Source organism: Schistosoma haematobium, chromosome 1, assembly GCF_000699445.3.
Source record: "Schistosoma haematobium chromosome 1, whole genome shotgun sequence".
In the NCBI taxonomy this organism is placed as follows: Eukaryota; Metazoa; Platyhelminthes; class Trematoda; order Strigeidida; family Schistosomatidae; genus Schistosoma; species Schistosoma haematobium.
In genome coordinates this window covers 16,613,921-16,631,935 of record NC_067196.1, presented here as the reverse complement: position 1 = coordinate 16,631,935, position 18,015 = coordinate 16,613,921, and the positions used below count along the sequence as shown (strand labels likewise).

At 35.5% G+C, this 18,015-nt stretch overlaps 1 protein-coding gene across 1 annotated transcript in view; it reads left to right on the top strand.

Moving 5' to 3' along the window:
* The window catches only part of MS3_00001227 (uncharacterized protein), a 47,025-nt gene that overhangs the window by 1,243 nt on the left and 27,767 nt on the right, over positions 1–18,015 (top strand). The window contains exons 2-9 of the mRNA XM_051208707.1: positions 3,314–3,467; positions 4,767–4,982; positions 6,873–7,166; positions 7,872–8,000; positions 8,847–9,051; positions 9,723–9,965; positions 14,212–14,454; positions 17,600–17,941. Coding sequence (XP_051073266.1) covers positions 3,315–3,467; positions 4,767–4,982; positions 6,873–7,166; positions 7,872–8,000; positions 8,847–9,051; positions 9,723–9,965; positions 14,212–14,454; positions 17,600–17,941 — 1,825 coding nt within the window. The 5' untranslated portion in view covers position 3,314. The remainder of the gene's footprint in view (positions 1–3,313; positions 3,468–4,766; positions 4,983–6,872; positions 7,167–7,871; positions 8,001–8,846; positions 9,052–9,722; positions 9,966–14,211; positions 14,455–17,599; positions 17,942–18,015) is intronic.

The following is an 18,015-nucleotide window of genomic DNA, read 5'->3' as shown; positions in this document are numbered from 1 at the left end:
AAGATCAACACCAAATTCATAGTAGTTACTTCAGTGGTAACAATATATAAAAGAAAGATATAACAGAGGAAGAAAGAATTAGTTCGTAGAACTAAAGGTATAAAGTAGTTTTAATCTCACGGCTTAAGGGAAGACAGAGTGTATACACCTACGCCATTGCGATCGATTCTGAGCCATGTTACCCAGAATCTCCAACCATTGTTTACGATAGTCACGCGGACCCCAACCAAATGGTCCACATCTACCAAAATGGCTCAGACCAGACGTTAGTGACTTCAAGCACTAATGCAACGTTTTGGTCTGGCCGCCCCTAACTTTCTTCCAACCATCTCCAGCACCGGTTAGCATTGCACGTCGTGGTAATCGGTGTTCAGGCATGCGCAACACGTGGCCCAACCATCTCAGTCGATGAAGATTAACAACCTTATCAACTGATTTACCATCATTCTCTAATACCCTGCGTTTAACCTCACTATTACTTACCCGGTGATCCTAGCAGACGCCAGCAATATTTCTAAGGCATCTGTGGTCAAATACTAATAGCTTACGAGTGTCTTCTACTCTTAATGGCCATGTTTCGCTGCCGTAAATTAAAACAGAACGGACTGCCGCGCAGTATACTCGTCCTTTTATTGATAGACGGATATCTCGCCTTCGCCAAAGGTGACGTAAGTTGGCAAAAGCCAAACGAGCTTTTCGAATCCGTGCTGAGATTTCGTCCGATACCAGCCCATTAAGGCTGGTCAGACTTCCAAGATAAGTGAAGTTGTCAACGCGTTCCACTACTTCACTCCTATCCTTAGTTCAGGTGTTGACACAGGCCAGTCCTAAAGCAACAACTTGCATTTAGAGGGACAGAAGCGCATTCCAAACATTCTGGCATTGTTGCCTAGTGCTACCAAAAGACTGCATTTTGTCAGCGTCTTCACCAAACAGGACGATATCATCTGCCTATTCTAAGTCGATAAGTGGACCTCCTGGTAGGAGATCAATACCCCAGAATTCAGTCGACGAGAACGTTATTTCCATCAGTAGGTCTATGATGAAGTTAAACAAAAATGGAGATAGTGGACAGCCTTGATGGACACCACATGAGGTTGCAAAAGCAGATGACAGTTCGCCATAAGCTCTGACTCTACTGGTGGTATTCGAGTAAACGGCCTTCACAAGGTTTATGTACTTCTGAGGTACACTTTTCAATGACAGACATTGCCACAGAACCTCTCGGTCTACAGAGTCAAGAAAAACTATCATTGTCGGACACCGATAAGCATGCCTGTGTTCTAGGACCTGACGACTGGTGAATATGTGGTCGATGCAGCCACGACCAGGTCTGAAGCCAGACTGATTTTCTCGCAGTTCACGAGTCTTTGTTAAGCGTCCGATAATTATTGAGGCTAGTATTTTAGATGCTATGTTAGTCAAACTAATCCCTCTATGGTTATCACAGGATGATTTTGACCCCTTCTTATATATTGAGACAATCAGTAATTGCGATCAGTCAGGTGGGGTTACGTCCAACTCCCAGATTTTAGCTAAAGTATTAGTCAACCTAATCGCTAAAACTGGGCCACCATGGTTAAAGACCTCTAGAGCCAATCCATCTGAACCAGCTGCTCTTCCTCGTTTCAGATTAGCTATTGCTTCCTGAACTTCAGTTACTGTCGAGAAGTCTGCAATAGCAAAATTTAAAAATGTTCAACCTTCCAGGCGGTTCATCGTTTGATTATCTGTATATCATCGCAGATTTAAGTTGCATTCCACTCAGTGGTTTACAACATACACCATCCCCATGTATGTCCTTCATCGATGCTGTGAGTCGCAGTAAAGATGTGTTTATCCATCTTTATGATGGTACATTATCCCTTACTGTTTTAAAATCCCTATTTGGATGGTCAAGAGTTATCTGCTTCTTGATGGTTTCGTTATTGTGACTCTTCTCGGGACACCTAGCCTGTCGTATGCCCTGATGGTGTTCACGTAATTTTCGGGTTGCCTGATCTGCCAAGGGCGATGGAACAGTGCATGATGCTATTGTTGTGTGCTAGGTTCAAAGAGAATTGTATGCTATATGCATACAAATTTGCCCCGTCATTGTCCCTATTTGCCCCCAAATGCCCTGGTACAGCCGAGAGTGGGGAGAGTCCGCTCTACCTCTCGAAATGCTCTCACTTGGCCACGCGCATATAGCCTCTGTCAGGGAAGTCTTACTCATTGCCTTTTCGTGGCACTACTGTTGTTTACGAAATTGGGAGGACGAAAAGCGAATGTTGGTGGACATGAAGAGTCCACCTAGGGGAGTTGGAAAACTCTGATTTCAAACCACTGGTGCACATGGGCTCCAGTATCCTGAAGGAGCAAATGGCATATGAACCAATTTCTTGGTCACTGGCTACCATGGGACTGCATCTACTCACGATGCTCCACTGCCTTGTGGATCAGACCTTCAGGTCGAAGGCTCTAGGTGTGGCTCACTAAGAAAACCACCTGCTTCGGTTTGGGCACCAGGGCAGTATCACAGCCCTCACACATATCAAATGAGAGTTGTGTGGCGCATATGTATTTGGTGCCTCCTTGTACCAATATCTATGTGTTAAAATAAAATGAATCCCCACGTACGTAGTTTTATTCTTCGTGGTCCCTAACACGTCATTAAGTTTCGGCGTGTGGCGATTTTACTGCAAATATTCGGGCCGCGGTTGATGATGAAGCCAACACTTATTTCTATTCATTTACTGTCTTGTAATTCTCTTGCAAATCCAGTGATCATATATGGTTATTCTCGAGTTGAGGCCAAATTAACCCTTCTAGTAGGCTAACAAACATTTCTGTTGATCGTGATCACAATATTTGCAGTGGAAGTCAAATCGTAGCAGTTATGTTATATTTATTAGTCGGTAGCCCCCATGATGCTGCTATCATGTTCCATCCCTTTTATTCAGATTATTGGGGTTCATCAATATCTGCAGGTCTTCGTATGTCAATCCTCCTCTCTAAATCACAAAACCTTTACGAAGGATTTCGATTTTTAGTTCTAAACTCCAAAGAAAACAATCCATAATATTTGACTTCAATTGGTAAAATCTTTACTAATGTAATTTATATGTAACGTCTATTCACTCGGCACCCAGTTTTCTTAAACATATTCGTCCAAATCCGAGAATTTATGCTGATTTATTTACCTTAAAGCATATAAGGAAAGTGTGGTCCCAAGTAGAAAACATAGTAGCCACCTGTGTTAAATAACGTTTTGAAGCAGCAATACTTTGAAGTCTTTTTATCAATTAACAATAATCCTGGGTGCTTGTTTTAGAATGGAATCTCAGAAAGTGCGTAAATCATGGTTCGGTACAGATAGAAATCCTTTGTGTATAGCGTCTCTGGATCAAGATCGACCCTTCTTAACAGTTTCGCAGTCTTATCTTATTAAGAAGCAGTCAGAATCTGACCAGATCACCACGCAAGATGTAAGTTTCGGTAAATTCAGTTTTCTCAGTTTGAATTTACTACACAAGTAGTTTTAATGTTGTCATCTTTCAGTCTTTAACAGTCATTAGCTCATAATATTTTCCAGTCACTTAACAGCGAATTTGAAAACCCAACATGGTTTTAGACTTGGCTGTGCATGCACTTGCCAAACCCTTCGGCAGATTCTTAAGCACATAGACATACCAATTTCCAACTATGATTATAGTCAACTTAAAAACAGGATTGAACCCAGTCGACCGAGAGGCTTTTTGGTATTTACTAACGGGTGTACGAAAAATGTGCTTCAACCTCGCGAATGCTCTTTATTCGAACATTAGTGGCTCATTGAAAGCATATAGCTCAATACGTCTAACAACTAGCATTCTATATATTGATCGAGATGTGTTACTCTCAGTTATTTCATGTTTATTGTCAGATTTAGCTTATTCAAATGAAGTATTGCTAACCGCATTGCAGTGTTCACATATGACTTGAAAGCGAGCATCGTACTCAATGTCTGATTTACAGACTCTGAGAAGAAATTCCATCTTCCAAAAGGATGTTTGAAAAGTCCCTTATCTACTCTATAAGCTTGCCCCATCTAAATAAAGAAATTACTATGAACAGTCATTATCACAGAAATCGTACGCTCATATTTTCGAAGGAATTTTCACATCTTTCAGTCATCAGTTCACTGCTATCTATCACATGAAATATGCAGTTTTAATGGTAAATATTTTACAACTAATTAATTAATTACAATTTCATGTACTTGCGTTTGATCCATACTTTGTAAGGATTGAGGATGCTATTTTTATGATCAAACTGACGTAGTTTTTTGAGGGCTTCAAACCTTATGACTTTATAGCTGAGTATCAAGTGCTTTGCGTGAAGCTCGTAATAAACATGGATAACTACTATATATATATTCATATTGATATCATGTCCGTAAACGCCTTTTGTGATTGCAAGGTTTCTATTGTTTGTTCTGATCAGTTAAACTTCAGTTACACAAAGTGTTTATGTCTTCATCGTATCACTTGCTAAGTAGTTATATGACTTTTCTATATTTTGTTGAGATTGTATTATCTCACTTGTCTGTCCCTTTTCTCTCTTTATCCTCGAATCTCAGTGCTAGATTATTGTGTATGTTCACATTCGGTCTCTTGCCGTTGTTTGTATCCGTAATATCTCACATTATATATCAGTGTCCATCTTTTCTCACGTTTTCGTTTACCGAAATCGGAGTATTGTGTAAAATCTGATATTCACGTAATTACGTGCTCATTATGTTTCAGGAAAATGCGAGTGGAACAAAATCACCCAGTGGCAGTTATGAAGTGACTTTACATGGAGATGAGAATGAAGTTCCTTTCACAGTAAACGTCTCTGACACTCTTTCTGTATCCATGTTCTCAAGAAGAGCTGTAGTAGATTTCGGTACGACCAACTTTACAGGAAAGTCACTGACTCGTTTCTTGCTGTTAGTAAACCATTTTGATGAAGAGCAATCAGTGAGTGCTTATTTTTTTAACAGTTTGGTTTGTATGCTGCCTTTATTGCATCCGTTCTTCATATCAACAATTTTCCTTGTCTTTTGAATTTTTACTCACTTATTTCTGTCAATATAATCTTTTCCCCAAATGGATTGCCTACTATATATAAAATTTAGTTCCCACGTATGTCAACTATAGGTCAGACACGATCCCTGCAACGGATGTACTAATTATTACGAGTACTTGATTTAGGGGCCCTATAGATATATCTACATAAGCTAAAAATAATATTTTCCAATAAACGTTTGACTAAGTATTTTCACACGTTTTCATTTCCTAACTCATTAAAGCTCAATTAGAATATTTAAAATATGTATATTAAACAACACATCTAATTCACCATGCAGATCCAGATACCAGATCTTGTGATCATCTAGTCAAAGTCAAGATCCCTAGTTTTCCCATCCAATCACCTCTCTCTTGTTAAAAGACCTATTCTCTAATACAATACTGAAGATATGTATGCATTAGTGAATATCTCAGATGTTGAAAAATTGTGTCTATTTCCTAGTTTTAGTGGGACTATAGAGACTCTCCTGCAATCAATTTCGATTATGGTTAGTTTTTGTTAACCCCCTTTCCTATCTTCAACTATCTTCAAAATATTCATTCAAAATTGTAGAATTCTCATTGTTGTGATTTCGCCTATTCCATAAGCAATAAACCCACTTGTTCCGTTAATTCATTTGTCGCACGATCGGTAGGCTTTAGTGGCCTGTGGATCTGACTCCTATTTAGATCGTATAAATGTTTGTTATCGCCTATTCTAGTATATAATCGTCTACTTAAATCACGTTATCCAATAACGGTATTAAATAAGTCGAATAACGAGAATTGATTTGTGAATGCATATATTTCGTATATGAAGCGAATGAAACAGCAAAACAAAATGACACGCAGGGAAGATGGCTGGGAAGCCAACTCCATTTTAGTCAAGCGTTACTCAATATTTATAGTCAGGCAAAAATAAACTACAAACATATGATGAGTCATGGGATATGAAGTGTACACACATATACGCTCATATAAAAACAGCCAAGACTGATAAGTGAATAATTGACAAGGTCAAAATATGACTCAAGTAGAATGAATAGAATGGAATGTCCGAAAGCTAGAATAAGATATATGGGCCTAAAATAATGACTGACACGACAAGGCTACAAAAACTCCAACGTCCCCAAACTCCTATGTTATCTGGACTTTGAACTCATGTGGTTACACTTGTATGGTGCAACACGTAACACATAAATAAAAAGTTTCAATAATGACATAAATGATATTTTGTTGCATAACTGTGAAACGAACTTACAATTAATCGAGTGTGGTTTACGACATCCAGAAGATCTAAAATCAACCATTGAATCAAACAATAACTTACAATTAGAACTATACTAAAATACCATAAAACCACTGATTGATTAACGTTCGTTAAAAATGTGCAAATAAATTCACTATGTTTCTCTCCCATCGCTTATTGCTAACACTTACGTTAGCGAATACTAAACATGTTTCCTCTTATAGTTATTCCTCTTACAATTCGATCATAATATGGTGGAACTTGCTAACAATCTACATGTTTATCTACTCCACTTATTTAAGCACTAAAGTCGATATTTGGTAAGTACGATTGAGTTCAAATCTGTCAAGCGTTTCAACCATTTGACTAATATCACGGTCTGATGCTTAAATCACATCTCAATTTTTGGTTAACACGGCTTCTAGCTTCATTTTTTAAGTTCGAAGATTGACTGATTATTGGTGTTAATCAAAAAGTTATTTTCACAACAATTCTATTTATTCTTCTTTAATGGTATGAAAACTAAAATCACTTTTTTTAATTTCGAAAAGGTGATGATCCAACGTAGTCCTCCGGAAAATGAATTTACCATTGATTGGATAACTTCGGAAACTGACAATTTTACATCTCGACCATTCCATCCTGCAATATCTAAACGAATCATCCTTAAGCCTCTCCATGGTAGATCTCTCATGAAGATAACCTGGATACCTATTCGCGATTCTGTCTCAGGTGGTGTTTACAGTTTTCATCATGTGATTCAGTTTCGTGTTAATGACGCTTACTTTATTCAGGCTGTGATTGTCGGTCGTTTGTTACCACCTGAAAGGCCTAGTCGTTCCAAGGTATGACTCAAGCAAACAATAATTAATCATGTTTGAAATAGTTATAAATATAATTTATGTTTACCATAATTTACCATAACATTGATTTGTCGATGTTGGTGATTAAATATTATAGTGCAAACTGGTCTAGATTCGTTGCTGGCTTTATCTTATTTCACAAGCAACGACTGAGTAGTCAACATGATTTTTAAAATGTAAAAAGATCATCAATTTTTACCTAACCCACATTTTATCACACAAATCTATATAATGTTGCTAAATTGTACCTTATTTTTGCCAATCGGAAAGTGATCTGACATCACAGAATGAGTCTATGTTGTCGTCCAAAATTGAGCAGTAACACTAACTCTATATTACTGTCTTAGTATTTATTTATTGTAGAAAATCCTGTATAATTTAAATATTCTTCTGAATATATTTTACTATCTAGTGTACTGCCTATAATCCGGTGTATCAACTAATTTTTTTTCAAAATCATTTTGAATATCCTAGTGAAGAGTTTGAGTACTTGTTTCGTTTCCTATCTATTTTATATGAAGTGTCTGAATTTATTATCTACTAAACAGTATTTAAATCTTTGAAATCTCATTGTCATTCAGAATGTAACTAGTTTAATTAACGTTATGTTAATTGAACCCAGCAACATATTTGTCATACTTATAGTAGGAATATACAAGAAGTTTACTTTCTTTTTTGTTCTTTTAGTTTCTTGCACCTAGAAAAACAATAACTAATCGATTTCCCAATTTACCCGCTTGGATTCAAACTTCTTCCTCTAATTCGTCTGCATACTGTTCTAAAAATAAGATAAAAAATAAACCTGTTAACTCACGTGTAAGCCGTTCAATTTTTAAGTTGGTTTCGATTTCTAGTTTTATTATTTTGTCCGTCAGTTGGACTGATTAAACTATGTGATGTGGCAATGTTTTCAACACCAATTGTTTATAAAATTGTGTACAATCTTTTTTTTTCATGAAACTTGTTGTTCACTAGTAGAAAAATCCAATATATATTACCATTATCAGTCATATATGTTTTCTGTATATGTGAAAGCACTATTACACACTATTTCCAACCTTTTATTAGGGAATCAGATACGATCATTCTACATATTTGTATAAGTGCTGTGTAAGAAAGTAAATTAATTTATAATTCTTTTATAGAGATCCTCTGTATACACTTGTCAAATATTTTATTGATTGGTTGTTTAATCATATATTTTACTATAAACTGGTAAATCAACTCATTGTACGCTTCGGTTTGGGCATCAGGGCAGTATCACAGCCCTCACACATCAAATGAGATCTGTGTGGCGCATATCTATTTGGTGCCTACTTGTACCAATATCTATGTGTTAAAATAAATAAACGCTCATTAAAGTTCCTTTAACTCTTTGGAACTTTCATGTGAGGGTTGTAAGTTGTTAAACCCCAGTATGGGAGTTTTCAACAGCTACACATACGACCTCAGTAGGCATCGAACTTAAAACCTTCAGGTTCAGTGCTCCCGCGTTTTCAGTAGTTCTCCAACTGCAACCAATCTGTAACAAAAACAGTTTAAAAATTAAACTGATCTCTACAAAACCCGTTGATCTAAACTATAAATTGAAGTACTTTTTAAGTATAAATGGGACTTCCTTTTGAATAAAACTATGTATGTATATTTCTACTTTTGGCCTAGTCCATTTCTCCAATATCCGAAATTCATCGTCATATATCTTCTTCATTTTCTACACAACCTACAACCGTCTTTGGTCAAAGCTGTGATTTCAGTAATCTCACCACTTCTAGCTTCACATCTGAAAGACCTCAGAATACAGATTTTTGTCGTCCACAAGCAATCGAAAAATCATTTATCGATGAATTAAGTGCAGACGACTTTCTACGTAAGTATCTATAATAATTACTATTGTTTTATTTTGTATATGCGTGAAGACAATTACCAAATATTTACTGAAATAATGTGACAAAACGTCCAGGGATTTTCCAATTTTCCTTTCATAATTTTCATCGACGTATCATCTTTATTAACCAATCAAAACATTTCTGAACGAAAGATGTGAGCGATAAGAACAATATCAATATACCACTTGAAGTTGCTAATAGGAGGTTATTTATTTATTTGACAAATAAGTCAATAATGAAGTGGTTCAACTCATATCTTAACTGTACAAAAAGCCGAAATGACTTAAAATAAGTCTCAAGGCTAATCCATCGCCACGTCATAGACCAACTCCCACAAGATTTAACCCTTTTCGATATGATTTGCACCAGTATACAAATTATCACTTCATGTTTCTCACTTATTGCCATGTAGCTATTGGTTATTACTCACTTTTCAGGCTTTCCTTCATATGGTAGACGATAACATATATTGTGTAATCCTGATACAAACATATTTCTACCGACTCTCTTTCCTTTAAATTCTTGTATATCACAATGGTCCTAACATAACCTTGATGTTTATTAATCTGTAGCCATAGTGTTGATGAAATTCTAGTATTTGGAGTAGTATTATGCTTAATCGCTGTTAATCTGTCATTACTATTTTGTAAAGTTAAAACAACAGAAACTCGACGTCGATCAAGTTCACAGCCGACAAGTGCTACTCCCACTAGAAATCTGTCTATTTTTGGTAGATTCCATGAGATGAAGGAGCTGAGTTCGTCTAGACAGTCAATAACTGGATCAAATAAGTTGTGCTCAGATACGAATTTAACTACAGATGTGAATTTTTTGAATTGCACTGCTACGGCGTTTGTTTCACCGAAGCTTGTACGTTCACCTGCTTTGAAAGGAGGTAATATTAATGTTTTAATTACTTCGTTTTTATTCTATTATGTAAGTCATTATGCAAGTACATGTTTATCCACTCGATCTTAAGCCATAGTTCTTTGTATGTGCTAATGATACTATCCGGTTACCTAAGCCATACTAGGTGGATCGGTCTTCGAATATTATTATCTGAGGTTGGAAAACCTTAAAATGACACCATGTGGTTAATAATACATTGATGTCGTGATTTACATTGTTCTCTATAATATGTTTTCTGTTTTTAACCAGTGATTAGCTAGATCCATATGCTATCCGCCTATTCAGGATTCTATAGCCTATCTTCTTCGAATTTCCATAACACTTCCATCCGTATTCACTGAATCTCTGTTTTCTAGTTCATAATTTTGTAAAGTCACCTTTATATCATTCAAGAAGTAAATAAGAGTTTCTTATAGGATCATAAACTAAATGATATCATTTCAGAAGGATAGTTGAAACTATCCCATTCCTGGTCAAAATAAAGCATCTGGAAATTAACTATCATTTAGCTCTGCATTAATGTCCCATATATGACTTTGCTCGGGCGTTAATAATACTACCCATATATTTAAGTTGACGTAAATGAGGTGCAGTTTAAATCCATTGCACAGTAGCTGGAGTTCGAGTACTTCAACCATAAGCAATCGCCCAACAAAAGATATTGTAATGAACCTGAAGTATATGAATCAAAATTGGCAGTCATGTACTCATAATGTAGGAGATAGTGTAAGTGTATCTACACCATTTTAATCGATTCCAATATGTTTTTCGTCTCTAATCGCTGGTTTCTATCATCTTGAGAACCTCATCTGAGAAGCTGCTACCTACCTACACAAGTGAGATAGGTAATTAGTGATTCCAAAGACTCGTGTTATGTTTTGATCTGAACACTTTTTCAACTTATTTCCATTTCAGCTCACATCGCATTTCATTAAAGCTGATAACCTGTCATGTGTAACCCATAGTTCAGTTGTCTTAATAAATCTAAGTCCTCAACCTTGTCGACCAAATGGCTTGTTTTTCTCATTTGAAATTTTATACCCCAACATTTCTCACTTTTTTTATTTTGAGAACAGGTATTGAGCATTGTTGTAGAGAATTACTTAACCGAATACTTATAGTCTTCACGTGTTATTTCTCAGTCCTATTAGTTATAGCTCAAAGTCATAGAATATTATAAAACGAGTATTGTGCAATATAAACGCCTTTTTGTAGACAGTTAGATACGTTGCTAAACCTAAAAACTTAAATACTGAGATTGACTGTTAACATGTTATGACTTTAAGTTGGGTCGATTTTTACCCTGTGCTAATTGTTGTGTCCTTGACTGGAAAAATTAGAGAGCAGCGTACTTATCGATCGATTCAATGACACGTAAACACGTACGGACAGCCTAGAGTCTCGATTGGTCTCGCCCCCCTGTCTAGCCCAGTCAGTTGAGTCCAGAACACAAGTCACAGCCTGGGAGATATGGATCATTGTATTTCAGACATACTCTATTTATATACTAACCAAACATACCACATCGTACCATAAAAATAGAAAACAACATTTGTACAATATTTAACGGATGAAATAAATAATGGCCAATAGGAAATGTCCATTTAACGTCCAAGGTCATCACTAGGCTTAACATGATAATGATTGGCACATTATTCTGCATCCATAACATAACATGACTCAAAAATTCTAACTTCTTTGAGTATCGTTCTGAGATAGTTGATTATATAGGATGTGTCCCGTCAATAAGGGTTCTCTTTTGTGACGTTATTGTAGTCTTGATTCATCATTATAACATGAATTTTAGCCTCATCATTATAGTGTTCTTGTTGCGTCTGTCTTGTCAAATTCAATATTCGATAGATGATACATTTACAGCTCCGTCTTAGTTGTATATGTGCTCACTTTTAGGAGATCTCTGTCTGGATTTTTATGGTCTTGATATTGAATGGTTTTAATGATAGGCTTTTAGAATGGGCGTTAGTAGTGAGAGAAACACAGGAAACCATTTTGTTGTCACTGATTTCATGTTCTTTGTTAATTGATACTGGTAGTGATAAGTCTGCTAAATGAACGCTCGATCCGATTTCCTAGCCCTTTGCCAATAAACTCGAGCTAAATCTACACGTCAACCTAAACACAAGAGAAAATACACAATGTGCGAGAAGAACACTTTACTCCAAGGTTAGTTTGTATGCAGAAAAAACGAGGTTATTTCTAGAGTTATACGCGCTCTTGAGCTTCTGGAACCATATTAAACTTAGTAATAGTGTAGGTGAATATCCAATCGAACGAGTGTCATCTGATTCTGCATTTTCTAGATGTTTCTGCGAAGATCCTATTCAATGCTGACTGGATAAAGCGTTTCTTGGGATTTCTGGGCCTCCTGGTACTTTGACGAGAGATATTTTTGAGACTTCAACATCGAGGAGCAATTTTTCAACCGAAAACTAGGTCAGGAGTGCTGTTATGACTCAATGGGGAGTGGAACCACTGGGTTCAGTAGCGTGGGTATTATGTTGTTGAGAATTCGTCATTACGTTATTATCCTCTTCCAATAGTCCAGTTTATTCCAGAAGAACGGAAACCACCTGCGACTTTCGCATCGAAGTTTGGAATAGGAGGCTATATAGCTTGGGGCATTGGTTTTAATGTCAACCAGTCCTTACACACCACTCGTGAAATTCTTTTGCAGATTCTGACCCACTGACTGATTTATGTGCGAAATCTCGAAATCTAAAGACAGGTCTTGTCTTGAATACAGTACTACGAAAGGAAACAAAAATAATAACTCGTTAGGTATATTAACATGTGTTACGCCGCCAAGATGCAGCAAAGTATAAAGCATGTCCATTAAATGTAATGAATAAAAAACTTTGTTATTTGTTGGGGCTCATAGGACTCTACAATGCTGTGTTAAACTTTTACCAGCGATCACCAAAGAATTGAGCGCTATAGTTCTATAGAAGTCAAGATATTCAGACAAGGTGTCAATTAGTGGCATATATAATAGGGATTACACATAAAAAAGGGACAATTACTACATGAAGTACAAGTGAAAAATTGTATAGAGGAAACTTTACAAATGTTTGGGATTAGCAGTCTAGTAAAATGACTTCATTACACCTGTTGCTCCTCATGGAGCATAAACCGCCTACTAAACTCTCCAACCCTGTATTGAGCTCCTCTTTTCAGTTGTTTCTAATTGCTATGCATTCCTTTGATGTCTGTCTCCAATTCCCGGCGCGATATGTTCTTTGATCTGCTTCTTTTCCCTTTGGCTTCAGAATTCCAAGTTACGGTTTGTTTCGTGATGCAGTTTGAAGACAAATCAATGTTGAATGAACATAAACTACTGAATATCAATAAGTAGCACAGTGTGTTTTACAAAAAGTACCGAGTAAGGGAGATGGCAAAACTGATTCAACACTATTAAGGAGACATTCTTCCACTTTATTCATAGAATGATAAACCTAAATATATATTAAACAGTCTTCATGGTACAATGATATAGTTTTGAATGGTAAATTTTGAATCAGACATTAAAGAAGGACATAATGATTCTATGACTAGCATAAAAGATAGTTTAACGTACAAGGTTATGATTCCAAAGATCAAGATTTCATTACAAAGTGAATTATGGTGAATAAGTTAACAAACGAATTATAACTTTTTAAATAAAAACAGAGTGAGTTTCTCATGAATGCTACACATCTCATGTATTCAGTGATATGAGGCTTCTGTTTTCAGTCGGATGCTCCACAACTATCATTGCTATGATTGTACCGAGTAAAGTAATCAGCTTTATGACTTGATTACATATTTTCTAAACTTATGTTTTGTTCGTATTCTGTTATTAAAAACAGTACAAACGTTTACGATAAGTAATTCCATTAAATTGAAATCATAATTTAAAAATACGATCTGGACATCTTAACCTTATCACGTTTGTATCTTCTACACCTATGAATCATTTTCACCTCTACACTATGAATCAAGCGGTTTATCACAAGAGTTTGCTCTGCTCATACACTTCTTACACTGCAATCAATATTGTATTCCTGATGCAAATATATTTCTACCGACTCTTTCCTTTAAATTCTTGTATATCACAATGGTTCTAATATAACCTTGATGTTTATTAATCTGTAGCCATAGTGTTGATGAAATTCTAGTATTTGGAGTAGTATTATGCTTAATCGCTGTTAATCTGTCATTACTATTTTGTAAAGTTAAAACAACAGAAACTCGACGTCGATCAAGTTCACAGCCGACAAGTGCTACTCCCACTAGAAATCTGTCTATTTTTGGTAGATTCCATGAGATGAAGGAGCTGAGTTCGTCTAGACAGTCAATAACTGGATCAAATAAGTTGTGCTCAGATACGAATTTAACTACAGATGTGAATTTTTTGAATTGCACTGCTACGGCGTTTGTTTCACCGAAGCTTGTACGTTCACCTGCTTTGAAAGGAGGTAATATTAATGTTTTAATTCGTTCATTTTTGTGCTATTTTGTTGGTAATGAAAGGATTTACCAGTCGCCGTCTATCACACTAATAATTTTTGCTTATAAAGTTTTTTTCTTGCACAAGCATTCTCATCTGCTTGATGCTCTCATATTAAGTTTGAACACAGACCTCTCAATTGTTCTTATTCTTATAGTTCATACAAATCTTGAATGTCATTTTCGATGTACCTCCTATATAAACAAGAGAATTATGCTGATGCAATATTGAATTACTTTATTCTTAAGACTGTTGATAAATGAAAGTATTAGTAGCGTGAAGTGCTAATTACCATGATAAGCTAAAATAAAATAAATCATATATTCTTGGCATGATTGTCCTTCATTACTTTTGTGAATCAGTAATGCAGTTTCTTAGCTCATTAGGCATGTTCAAGATCATATTCTTGACCCTGGTGTTCCTTTTACCTGATGCCTAATAATAATAATAATACATCGTAAAATTATCTAATTTGGATTCACAGCTGTAACTAATTGGATTGATCTAATCACCATACCAGCCTAGCAGCTTTCAACTTTTACAGGCTGGTGTTGTAGAAGTATACGAACGTTGGCTACTGGAGAAATAGAACTATTTTTGTTATGCATTGTATACTATTTACTTTGAGAAAAATAAGGACAGCCAATCATTTATCCTCTTTGTCGTTTTCAATTGTGAAAACTTACTTAATAGAACAAAACTATTGTTAGAAGTGTAGTCTAAGAAAGGTCATGAAATATAAATGACGTCATTTATGATAATTTATTACAGCCACGACAACCAAGATACTTTTTTCGTATTTGTAAGCAGACTTTCATGGGTCATTTTTGTTCATTAATGTTGGCTGAAGTGCGAATAGTAATAGCTTCCCTATCGTTTTAACAAACTATGAGGTTATTACTGTGATTCCAAACTTGACATCATAACTTAATCATTGTCCTATTCTTCTTAGATCACCTTTCTTTTCGCCTACCTCCGTTGCACTTTGTTTCTTTTTTCCCCTACTTTTGAAAGTAACAAATCCTACTCCTTTTTCTGTCACAGATTTCCTCATATTTTGCAGAAAGACGTTATAGGGACTCACGTGCAATTTAGTTTATTCTCATTTAACTCAGTTAAGCCCTTTTGCTAACTTATTTAGCGGACAAAGTCATCCGCACTATAACAACTTGTTGTACTTTTATTATTATTGTACTTGTATGAAATATGTGTGAACGAACATTGTTTACAGCCTACGCATATATTCATCCTGCCAACTACATTATTAACTGTTTAATCTATTCGTTGACTCATCCATTTCCCTATATATATGTATATTTACTACTGCTACAATCACAGTTCGCTTGTTCATTCGTTTTGCCTCTCTGCTGTGTGGTTCGAATTATCTTCTAATAAAACTGTAGTAGCTGCTTCTTTTTACCTTCTGATTTCAAACACCGTCGAAGATTATATGGTAACGGTACGAGGGTGATTAGTTATCGAAGCACAGCCACTACAACGTACACTAGTGTCATATTTCAAGTTACTTTTATCCGCGTCTCTGAATAAAACTTCCAGCAGTCATGATGCGTGTAACTGAAAGCAATATTGAGGCAATCCTCACAGGATTCACATACTCCAAAAAAGACTGATCAGTTGCTGTCCTAAACACTAGTGAGAAGGTTCAAATAACCAATACAAATGAATTAAACTTCAGCCCATTTCAAAAGTCAGTATCGATGTGGATAACGGGATAGTGTATGAGGCGAACAGAAGTTGGCTCGGGTTAACATCAACTCTGGAACCCAGTTGCATTCATCTGACGAGTCCCAGCTAAGACAAAACACCCGTCCTTGATTCCACTACTAGCCACCATCTATATCTGCTCACAATGCTTGTGACTTAAGGCATTATCGTGCCAATCCTCACAGGATCCATATATACCGAAAGATCAATTAGAGTAATGAACATCAATGTAAATTTTCAAACAACCATTACAAATAAATCATAATCTGTTTACGAATATACAACTAAGATATTAAAAGATGTAATTTATAAAAAAAATTAAGTAACAAGGGATAATCGTATTCTGATTCCTACTAATATGTCACTAATTTTAAAACTTCATTTTCGTGTTAATAATAATAACAACACACTTTTAAAACTTTTTTAAATATTTCTTTTAAGAACGTTCGATCATTTCAAATTATGTACATGTCATGGCTATTGATGCAAGAATTTCAAAGAAACATATTCCTAAAAATGAAAAGCGTATATCTAAAATATATGTATATGAAAACTATGTCTATACATTAGCTTAATAAACATTTCCTCTATATCTGTTCATCATTTGCATGATTTAAATGTTGGCAACTTTCTGTGTTTTTTTCCTAACCTACCTACGTTCAATTGTTTTGCATTTCTAGTACGTAGATATTCTTTTTCCGTAATATTTATCTCACTTATTGTTAAATCTCAATATTCGGGGTCTAGTACTAGCCTACAATACTTGCGGAGTTAGAAACAATTGAGCTACTGTAGTACGACCTATTTTATTACATAGATCGATAACGAAACCTAGCACACAACATCTCAATACTTGTCCATTAACACAGAGAGAAGACGAATTTTAGGGAAACCTGATATTAGAATACAAGTAAAGTAAAACGAAATGGTACAACTCTGTATGTGTGGTAACTAAAACAATAATCAAGCACACAGAATTCTGGCGAGCTGAAAGTAGTTGTAACTAATAAGGAAAAGGCAAAAATCGTGTGGAAAATTGAACTTTAAAAAAACAGTCGGGGTTATCGTTTCTAGTAAGATTTCAGCATTTTTAACAAAACTTGAGTAATTTTGTAATCAACTTATCATCTAAGTCGTTTCTTATAAGTGCATTTGAATAACTTACATAATTCTCATTTTACTGCTTTCACCTTCCTTCTCTATTACTTGTTGAAAAGTGCTAACCATTTGTGTCTATGGTTATTTCAGATCTAAATGGTCATTAACTTTTGTTAGTTATCGTTAATATTGCTCATGTATTTTTATTATTTAAACAGAAAAGCATTCGATTTTCATTTCTAACAATTGTAAATATTGTACATTATTTTTATATTCTCTTTGTTTTTCAGTTACCTGTGCACCTGTATCCACCTATAAAAAGAAACAGGATGGAAATCTATTTTACACTAACGTGACCTCTGTTTTATCTGAGATGAGTGTTTATGGTTTGACTCAGTGGCTGAATGGTGTATTTGCTCCATGTATTGCAGCTAATAGTTACAATGGACATCCAACGACCTCTTCCAAGGATATTTATGTAGTTGGATCAAGTGTGTATCATTCAACAGTGGAGAAAGCAGTTGAATTACTGACTTCAACTATTATCATGACTCCTGGAGAACGCATAGAACGTGAAGTAGACAATGGAAAGCTAACACCTGTCCAACTGCTATCATTTCGTGTTGATAAAGGTATGTATTAACCTTTTAAATAATGTATGTTCATTGTTACACTTTTGAATATATAACGAGTATTCATAATTTTT